Raw genomic sequence first — 11,650 nt, forward strand, 5'->3', positions numbered from 1 at the left:
CGTTATTTCCTGATCATGACAAGGAGCACACGGCGGGTGTGACAAGTCAGCAGAGGATGCTCACTCCTCCATGGTGCCTGATCTCACCTCTTATTTTTCGGATGTCCGTGCTTGCTCTGCTCCTATTTTGCATTGTTTTGTGGACTTTTATATTGAATACATGTACTGTTCGTTATCTCCATATCCTTTTTGGTTTTGAAACAAAAATAATGAACCATACTGTATGTTAAAAAAATACATTTCATGCGTTAATTCCACAAAATGTTTATTTACTTAAGTATCAACAGACATAACATAACTGCATTAAAAAGGCATTTTTTTTTCATTTTCAACAACATTTTTAGGCAATAAAACGTGAGATGTGTAACATTGTGTCTCTTTATTGTGCCCTTATTGGAACTATGATCTAGGAACACAATAAATTGTACAAAACAAAAGTAGATTCCACACGGTAAGTGAATCCCGGTCGCCCTTTTAAAGACTGGGTAAAATTGATAATTTCTGTATATGTGTAGTAAGATTTGTGTTTTCGAATACAAAACAGGGATCATATCTTTTATTCGAATATTGTCTGAAGCCCTTATTCCCATTTGAAAGATTATCTAATATAGTGTTAAAAGCAAAATTAGAGCTAGATCTACTATTGTCTCCTACATGCGATTGTTCACGCAATTAATTATTCAGAGGGAAAATCGACATTTAATTTTTTATGACATGGATAATTAACTATTATTAGAGCTATCATTACCTCACAATGTAGTTTCTAAACAAATGATATATAAAAATAACTATAAGTATCAATATTGATATAAATCAATTAAAGACATTGTTAAAAAAAAAAGATTATCTAGCTGGTCCTCTTTGACTTTAATAAGTCAAAAGGTACCAAACAATTCCTGACTTACGAAAATTAACTAAAGCAACAATATTTATGTGGATAAATGATAAAGTTTTGTAGATTTTAGTCCCGATGCTCACATTCATTTGAACATTCCAAATAGGGATAGTAATTATGTGATCATGTTTAACATTGGAAAATAATCTAGATGAATTGAAACAAAATTTCGTTTTACTAACATTCAAATAATTAGTTTTTCTTTAAAAATACAAGTAAAAATTGATGTGCACCTGATCTTGTCATAGATCATTGTCTGAGTATAGAATGAAAGCAGACTGGATTTTGCTTTTCTGCCTTAAATGAAATCAATTACTCCACATTGGTCTTATCCTTAAAGCCGACCCTACAAAACAAAGAAAGTTTTAACAAAGGGAATGTAATAGACATAGGAAAGTATTTGTCTAATTAACATATGGGGACAGTAGAAATGCACATGAACAGATTGAACATTTATTATTATTCAGTCTTTACACGTACTTCAATTTTACAATAACCGAAAGACGTATGTATGTTTTTTTTTTTCTAGATTTATAAATGAAAATGTTCAAAACGACGTCGGAGAAAAGACTTGTTTAGTCTTGTTTAAACCACTTTTTTTAGATTGTATTTCGTTCATCAATTTGAAATTAGTATATATTTATTCACGCTATACAGTGTTAACAGTTTAAAAGAGCAAAAACATTAAAAGAAGTTATTTTTGTATTAAAATATACTGGTGTTTTTGATGGAAATAAATTATCCCTTTTCATTACGTTTTTATCAAACTGGCGAAACAATAGTATTTGCTTGCACAGCCTGTGTTTAAAAATATGTATTTAGATTTTATTATAAGTAATGTGTATTCATTTGAATTTTTGAAATAATATCAGTACAAATACCATTGCAAACATTTGGCAACATGACATCAATAAGAAACTCTAGTCTGTAAAGATGAATATATACTAGCGGAAAAAAATGGGCATTATTTTATACAGGAATGGATAATAAAAATGACCATGAACAATTTTTTATATCTTGTTATACTATTAACAAATGCATTCATAACAACATTTCTCAATTCATTAACGTTAACGTCAAACAACGTCAATTCATGAACACTGGAAAGACAAAGGTATTCAAATTGGACTTAACAAAGTTAATATCGTGTGTGACCACCATTTGCATTAATGCATGCTTGACAGCGGCGCCTCATTGATGACATCAAAGTGTTCAGATATGCTTGGGGGATGTTGTTCCAGATGTTGATAAAATCCTGGCCTAAATCAGCAAATGTTAGTGGCTGATTCGGCAAATGACGTAGACTCGTTCCATTTCTTCCCAAACGTGCTCAAACGGTGATAGATCGAGGGAAACAGATGGCCAAGGCAAGATATCGACATGCTGTTGAACGAAAACGTCTCTCCCTACGCGTGCAGCATGTGTTTTGCTGAAAATAATGTGATTCTGCTGTCCCTATATGAAGGGTATCACATGGCGCTGAATAATTTTGTCTCGATAGCGCACTCCGGTTAGATTTTCATTGACAATTTGAAAAGGGGCCCTTCCACGTGCTGTGATTCCATCCCACACCATAACGCTTGTTGCCAGTGCACAACACAAGCGTCCAGTTACCGCTCCCCAATGTGACGATACTCTTTACAACGGCTGTCACTGCTATCTAAATGAAATCTGGACTTGTCCATGGACTGAATATTGGCCAAGTCCTGTAGTCGGAATCGCAGATGTTGACTGCACCATGCTAGTCTACCAATACGATAAAGTTGAGGTATTATCAGGCGAACATCTGGACATCTTGGTCTAAGGCTGTGCTGGCGCGGACGATTGTGCACAGTTCTTGGACTGATTGGTCTAGGTCCAGGATTGCTTCGAGTAGTCAAACTTGCTGTCTGAAAACGCTTTCTCAGGTGCACGAGTCTAAAATGATTGTCCTATCGACGCGACGTCACGCGAGGTCGCCAAGAACGTGGTCGATTTTGAGTGTTACCAGTGTATTGAAAACGTCTCCATAATGATTGGGTGGTGTTCCGATGAACTCCAATGTGTCGAGCAACGATAACTTTTGCTATTCCAGCTTGAAGCATCCCATTAGCAATATTACGTTGGTTTTCGCTGAGTCGTGGTATGACAAAAGGGTAAATTTGGTCAAAACTAAAGTGTTTTTCATTTCGAATAGAGACTAAATAAACCTTATACAGTTCTTTCTCCAAACAATTTTGGCCAGTTAAACTTGTGTAGACGAACACGTCAAAAAACAACTTGTGCTCACTAACCATAAAAAGTCCGTGCATCCGCTTTGTGTTTTATCCGATATTGTTTAAAAACATCACTTTTATCGATTGTTCACATTTAACTAAAGTAAGCAATAAATATAGAAAAAAAAACTTACTAAATTTTGTTATGCACAGTTTCTTTTTTCCGCTTGTATATACATGTAATATTCAAACTCATAAAATTATCATTAAATTAGATTTACATCAGACTCGGCCGTGCAGCTTGTGTATATAGTATATAAACTTTCAAAGTTCCGAAATTGTGTGTATATTATTGATTTTAATAAAATCATTGTTACAGAGGGTTTGACGGGTCAGAAGGGGATGCCACTCCTCCATGGTACCTGATCCCACCTCTGAGGTCCGTGTTTGCTCTGCTCCTATTTTTTTATTGTTTTATGGACTTTGATATTGAATACTGTTTGTTATCTCCATGTCCTTCTATTAAACATTTGAATATTTGTGACGTAGTTACATCGGGGCGTCATCGTTTAAAAACAGCCACTCCTACTTGTTTGCACTGCTGCAAACTTTAGCTATGAATTAATAGCATGTTGAAAACTATCATTTTCTGGCATGATGGCATATTGTTCGATTAATCAGGAACATTTAGTCTGATAAGGGTTTACAGCATCATAAAAAGTGTCAAAAAAGAGTTTGGGAAAATTCTAAGACTGTGCCAATGTTCCTAAATAAAAGTACAATTCAGAAAATGGATCGTAATTGACATTAATGCTGTCTCAGTAGCTCAGTCGGTAGAACGCTTCTTCCGTGTGTTCGAATCACACCCTTGACTGACCTAAAAATTTAAAACAAAAAAACAGATAACAACTTTTCCTTTGTAAAAGGCTCGACACTTTGAATTGAAAGTTGTGTGTCCTTCAGATGAGCCCTTAAACACCGAGGTCCCGTGTCACGGCGCTGTCACGCTGAAGAACCCTAACTGCTCATTGACCCTGTGTGCAGAGCAATAATTAGTGATATAATTAAAAATCAAAATTTAAAGCCCCTCGTCCGTCGGCAATGGTAAGGTCTCTATATGAATGGAAAATTCTTGAACAGGACAAAAAAACATACATACATCAATTAATAATTGGCATTGGAATAATAAACAAGAAAAGTTTACCAACACAGGGAGACATACTTTTTTTACCCGTTTTCAGGTGTTTATATAAAGCACTTTCATTAAATTATTTGAATATTTCATATGTAACGTTTAAAGAATATTTATTTTATTTTAACCATAGGGACATCGAGGGAAATCAAATAACTGTATTAGACAAAAGATTTATCAAAGATCTGCCTAAATTGAAAAGATTGTAAGTATAAAGTTTATTGTTGACATTTCAACAATAACAACATGGCAAGTATATGAAACCATATTTAAATTCCCCTGTAATCGAGGATTTGTTACCTATATACCGGTATTGTTCTGTTTTTCTCTCTGTCTGTTTTTCTGTTAATATGTTAGCAAAAATACCTGATCCAAAACCTTTTAATGTTTGAAGCTAGGACTGCCACACCTCACAGGCCTGTATCTAGAGATAAGAACTTTTTTGTACGAACATTATCTTATGCCCTTGCATTGGCGATTTACTAACATTTACAAACTAAAACTAATTTCAATCCTGGCCTAACTTTGAAACGATTGTGTTGGGCTTTTATAATTCTCATATGTAAACATGTATCATGTGACTAGACTTTGAAATAAATAAAGTAGACTTGTCTAGGTCTTTTTCAAGTGCTTTAGTGCAATAAAAGTAAATTCGTTAGACGTCATGATGGTATGGTCAAATATCTAACTAACAAAATACATATGTATAATGAATTCGTATCTTATAGAGCAGTAGAGAGAAACCCTCTGCACTGTGACTGCATCTTAGCAGAATTTCTCAGTTTTGCCAAATCAAGAAAGGTGACATTAAAGTATGACAAAGAACCTGAATGTTCAACTCCCGGTGATCTGACAGGAGTGCTGCTAAAGGATCTCTCATTAGAAGAAATGGGCTGTTATCTCACTACAACTACTAAAGAAGATCACACCATAGTAACAACAACATCACTGGAAACGTCAGGTATAATTATCTTTTCTTACTTTAATCCTGCACTGATTTGTCTGCGTATTCTCATAGTAATTCGGTAATAAGCACCGTTTAGAACTCAGCTGACCTTGAAAGGTAAGGAAGGTATTCAACGTATTCAACGTTCAAGGTATTCTCACAATAGAACAAATGGATTGCTATCTCACTACAGCAACAACATTACTGGAAACGCCAGGTAAAATAATCCTTACTTACTTACTTAAATCCTCCATTGAAATTTGTCTATGTATTCTCATAGACTTCCGGTAAGTGACACCTTAACAAACTCAACTGACCGTGATAGGTAAAGAAGGTATACAATGTAAAGTAATATTTATTCTGAATGGGGGCGACAAAGTGAGTTAAACAAAGAATCAAAATAAGCGGCTTAATTTGTGTTACCTATGTTACAAAGCGAAATGTAATAACAACGTGAAATGTTATAAACCTGGATTATTATATTTTGCGTCGAAATCAACGCAGAATGTAATAACGCAAAAAGTAACAACACATTTTGAAGAATTATAACATTTCGCGTTATTACATTTTGCGTCGAGATCAACGCAAAATGTAATAACGCAAAATGTAATAAAACGATTTTTGGATTATAACATTTTGCGTTGTTACATTTTGCGTCGAGATAAAGCAAAAGGCAGGAACGCAAAATGTAATAACACATTTTTTCGTCAGCCAGATTTAGTAAAATTTTCAATAGTGTAGTGGCCGATGAAAAGAAAATAAAACAAAAGAAAATAATAAATCGATTTCTTACAATTTATATTTTTTAATATATTGATTTAATTAGTTACATGTATTCTAAATCAGTTTAATTCATGCACTTATACAAAATGTGTTGCAAATTAGAAACATGCATCTGTGGGCAAGGTTGTTTGGGGGAATTGACCTGTGTGCTTTTGCTTATAGACAATTGCAAGGAATTTATAAAACATATTCATTTGTACTAGCAGGTGTCAATGTATAGCGGGAAGCTGTTTATTGACAATAATGATACCATACTGTTCCATGCAAAGCAACTAAAATCAGAGTCAGAAAAACGATACATTTTGAGGTATTTATGTCCAGAAAAAGCCCTAACGTTGATCTCATTGTTTTAGTTCAAAAATATTTTACAGCGTGTTTCCCATGTTGGTTACATGTATATATTTGAATCAATTTTATTATGTATATATTTGAATCAATTTTATTATCTTTTTTTGTTCAACGCAATCAAAAATATTATTTATATTTTGTTTTATTTTGTTTTATTACATCATGCTTTATTACATTTTGCGTTGTCTTCAGTGTAAAAATAACTTCCGCTTCAGTGTAAAAATAAACGCAAAATGTAACAACAAAAAAGCACGTTATTACATTTTGTGTTGATCTCGACGCAAAATGTAATAACGCAAAATGTAATAATCTAAAATTGAGTTATTACATTTTGCGTTATTACATTTTGCGTTGATCTCGACGCAAAATGTAATAACGCAAAATGTAATAATCCAGGTCTATTACATTTTGCTTTGTTATTACATTTCGCGTTGTAACATACCTACTTTTCTTAAATGTATTCGGTAATATCATTCATATTTTATGAATTAATACTGCTTATCTATAGATCTAGGAGTTAACTAATCTTCATATATATCCTGCAAGGTAAGGATACTGTACATGGTACCAAATAGGTAATTATTGTGTGATTACCCAGGGAATTGGCTGAAGAAGGTCCATCCTCAATGAAAATCTAAAAAAGGAACTTGTATAGTCACTGATATCGAAATTTAGTTAGCTTGTCATTAGATATTCTGGGGTTGAGGTTCCAGGCTGAAATTGATTCTTGGAGGTCACGTATACTTTGTATACTTTGTAAAACAAGAAAAGGCATTCTATTTTTAATTTAAAATTTTTAACTTAAAATTTGAATAAATTCTTCATTGCTTATCTTGTGACAGATGATCAAATGGTTATTGACAAGAAAAATGTCCAATTGCATTATTTTGCACTTTGCTTTGAAAATAGTATGCGCAGTCGTTATTGTCGGTCTTGACTCTGTAAAACATTGTAACGATTTTTTGGATATTCTTAAACAATTTTTAGAGAGTTCCACTGAACATGTGTAGATACAGAATTCTGGATCCGTTCCTAAATAAATGTGTAGACACTGTAGATACACTGTAGAAACAGAAAGACGGAGTTAACGTTTGTCTAATTTTCAATAATAAGATTTTTTTTTTAAGTAAAGGTTTGTCGGTGGTGTAATATGAATTTAAAGCATTGGTTACCTATTGTGTAAATCTCAATTTTATTGTCTGGATCACCAATCCATAATCCATATAACCACTTTCTAAATCTGGTGACATAGTGCACATCAATATGACCTTTTTCTTGCGCCTTAATAAGTCTCCTTTTATTATGCTTTGTAATATGGATAAATATTATACAATTGATCTCTAAGGTTTTATTTTGCTGTATTTAGCTGTATATATTGTGTATAGAATAAATTTATCATTATAACTGTAACTTGATTGGAAGAGCCGTGTCACCTCTTGTTGACAGGCGTGGATCATCAGATCAAACTCGACGCTAAACGTTTCGTTTGATCTCAAATGTTCCGCCCCAAGACTTGACGTGATCAGACGCTTCGGATAAAGTTACTGTTATATTAATTAATATTTATTTTGTTCATCGAGAAGCAAATCCAACAAGGTATTGTAGACTTTCTTATTTGATCAATCAAGTGTGTACGTCCCTTAATCAGATTTTCAAACTATCTTGTTACATACAAACAACTATTCTTATTTTAATTTATGTTGTATGATTAGTATATCTAATATAGCTTAGATACAATTGTAAAAAAATACAATAATTGATTATGCAATAAACGTGATGCGAGAGCTTGAAATTTTATTTTTAAATAAGTTTGATGGCAGGTGTACGGTCAATATGCAAGATGAATCTAAAATAAAAGAATAAAATAATTTATTGGATTAACTTAAAAACTTTCACATCAGCAAGGGCCTTTTAAAATGAATGTATGTTTTTCTAAATCAGTAAAAAATTTAAATAAACTTAAACTATTAAGTTTATTTTATTTTTTTTACTGATTTTTTTTTATTTAAGCAATTCATTTAAATCTCCTTTTTGTTTAAACGGGGGTTGAACTGAAATAAAAAAAATAATAATACTAATTTGTAAATGCGATAGTGCGCGAAATTACACCTGTTCGATCTATTTTATATGGAAGTCTGATCCAATTCGAAACAGGCGATATTCTGTCATTATTTTGGCCGTATGATATCGGTGACGGTCATTTGAAATTGAGTAATACATAATATATGGTGGTGTTTGTTTTGCTTATGATTACATTTTATGGTAATGAAAATTTTAAGAAGTTGTCAATGTATGTCTGACTCTGATTTTACCATGACTATGAACAGCGTGCATCCTAAAGTAAAAAAAAAGTTAATCCGAGGATTTTAACTCATTCGAAATAAATATCACAAACGGTGATTTTCGACTCTGATCAATGCTTGAGCCTGTTTGGTTAAAATGAATTATCATTTTCATCTGGTGCAACAGGTAAGAAAAAATAAAATAGAAATCACAAAAGGCATTTCAAGGTAGAGAGAGAGAGAGAGAGAGAGAGAGAGAGAGAGAGAGAGAGAGAGAGATCTTATCTCTGATAGAGAAAAGGGCAATCTAAGCAATTTTAGCCGATATATTAAAGAACAAAAATTACCATTACAATCGCAAAATGGAATACAATCACCGTGTTATCATTATAATTTGTCAAATTAGTCGTCTATATAAGCGATACGACTCCATATATATTTTTTCTGTTTCCGTTAAGAAGAAACAACAACCTCATGGAGTTTGGCTACTATGCAGGTACATGTAATATATATAATTTTTACAAATTTTTCTTTAAAAAAAAATAATTCTGTCAGTTATATTTTAATTTTAACATATGAAAGAAAGTCAATAAAACCCAGGTGAATTATCAACATGTGTAATATTAAGTATATTATGTATTATATTCTATTATATCCTGGTTAAGTAATTTTGTGATAAATGAAGAATTCAAACAGGTAAGAATTTGATATATTCAATTGTATTGTTAGCCTTTGTTCATTCATATTTCAAGACCAAGCTAGTTACATGTATAAAATTGAAATTAATTTCAATTCGTTTTTCATGGTATAAACATTCAAATGATCTAAAACACATTCAAATGAATTGCTTTTTAGTTTAGTAACAGTTTTATTAAATTCATCAAATATAACATTGAAAAAGTAAAATATTTTGTTTTCCTGCCTTAATAATTTTGTCTCATATAAATAACTTTGCAATATTGACTAGTATATACAAATGCATGGTGTCTTGCATGCGAGCAGTAGCTTTCGTTTTGCATGATTAATTTTAAACAGTTCTAATTTACTTTTTGGATGCTTTTTATTCTAAAAAGATTCATGCATATATATATATATATATATATATATATATATATATATATATATATATATATATATATATATATATATATATATATATATATATATATATATATATACATATATTAAATTTGCACAGAATAAACTTTTTACCAATATTCAATGTACCATTCCCTTGTAAGACTTTTACCATTAAAGAAATTTGTTTTTTTTTTTTACAATAACTTATCTGATATATAATGTATTACGCAAAATAGTAATGTTTGCTTTACAAATTTTATTTGATTCTTTGTCAATGGCAATCATATGGTTATTGATAAGGAATTTTTTTTAATCGAAGATTCCTTGCTATGTGAGTATTGTTTTATTGTCAGTATAATGATACAATGCATCTTTAAAATGTTGATTTCAATTTTGAAAGATTTAGCTGTCGGGAACTTTTTTTAATACAGGGATTATTGAAAACTGCAGAATCCTTTTTTTCATTATCTATAATAAACTTGTATTTTAGACACCATGATCATATGTTCAGTGCTGTTCTCACATATGTTTTTTCGATGTTTTCAGCCATCTCGATTCCCGTGAGGTATGTATATAATTTGTATTTTATTGTATGTTGTTTATCATCCCATTAAAAAAACACTTATATCAACGTCACCAATGTTTCAACGCCCTTTGAAAACAATGAAAGAAGGGACAAAATCATAGAAATTTGTTGTTTTAAAGTCTTTTTAGGGTGTACATCATTTGAAATATAGACACTTGAAGCGCTTTCAGAATAAATGTATTAAACAAAATTCTAGACTTAGAATTTGGTACTACTGATAATGTTAATGAAATAATCCGTTCTTAATCTATTTACTATCCCGCGGAACTACACAATCACTATTCAAAATGTATCCACATTGTTTTATCACGAAGATGGAATTTACAGGGTGTTCGAACAGTCTAGTTTTTTATGATATCAAATAACAGATTAAGACGTTATATGACAACATATAATTTGTTTATAGGATTTATTTGAGAAAAAGTAATGGGTGAGCAAGGTAAAATTTAAGTGGAGTGAGTTTAGTGTCTAAGGCTTACTTTTCTTGAAATATGTATTAAATAAATGGGTTATCCATTATATAATAATAATATATTCATAATAAATAGCAAAATGAATATGATGCAAAACCGAATTGCAATTTGATTAAAAAATAATAAAAATCCGTTTTCCATTCAAAAATATTCTTAGGTTAAGATGTTAAAATGTAAATGAAAGTTGCTTAGAGATTTTCTTCTTCCTTTAATCTAGGGAAATGGTGAGGGACAGACTAGTTCATTTGCTTTATTTTACCAAGGAACAGGACATAGAAACATATCAGGTATTTTATAAACCTTTTTTACCATTTTTACTAATGTTTAATTTGTTAATTTTACGAGGATTTGTTTCAAATATATCTATTTTTTCCAAGGGTATTTGTCTCTCTTCTCAGCTGAAATTACATATTGTATAGTATCCTGAATGCCATCTGGAAATATGTGTATAAATCTGATGACATCATGAAACAAACAAAAATACTTTAATTCTTCTGACCAAAATATGTCCCGTCTCAGCTTTAAAAAAAATAAATTTATGCTTAAATCTAGGAAAATGGTGAGGGACAAACTTGTTCATTTGCCGTATTCTAACAATGAACGGGACATAGAAACACATCATGTATTTTATAAACCTTTTTTCTCGCACCAGCTTTACTAATGTTTATTTGGTTTATATGAGGAGTTGTTTCAAATACGTCTATTTTTACCAAGGGTCTTTGCCTTTCTTCTCTGCTAAAATTTCATTTTATATAGAATCCTGAACGCCATTTAGAAATACATGTACTGTACAAATATTAGGAAATGGTCAATATCTGACATCATGAAACAAGCGAAAATAGTTAAATTCTTCTTACCAAAATATGCCCA

At 31.4% G+C, this 11,650-nt stretch overlaps 1 protein-coding gene across 1 annotated transcript in view; it reads left to right on the top strand.

Annotated features, from left to right (window-relative positions):
• Positions 1-5,360, top strand: part of LOC134264945 (slit homolog 2 protein-like) — a 49,637-nt gene extending 44,277 nt beyond the window's left edge. Inside the window, exons 4-5 of the mRNA XM_062747186.1 lie at positions 4,416-4,487; positions 5,011-5,360. Coding sequence (XP_062603170.1) covers positions 4,416-4,487; positions 5,011-5,311 — 373 coding nt within the window. The 3' untranslated portion in view covers positions 5,312-5,360. The remainder of the gene's footprint in view (positions 1-4,415; positions 4,488-5,010) is intronic.
• The last annotated feature ends 6,290 nt before the right edge of the window (positions 5,361-11,650 follow it).

This window comes from Saccostrea cucullata, unplaced genomic scaffold, assembly GCF_032062105.1.
Source record: "Saccostrea cucullata isolate Sc308-1 unplaced genomic scaffold, CSIRO_AGI_Scuc_v1 ctg5148, whole genome shotgun sequence".
In the NCBI taxonomy this organism is placed as follows: domain Eukaryota; kingdom Metazoa; phylum Mollusca; class Bivalvia; order Ostreida; family Ostreidae; genus Saccostrea; species Saccostrea cuccullata.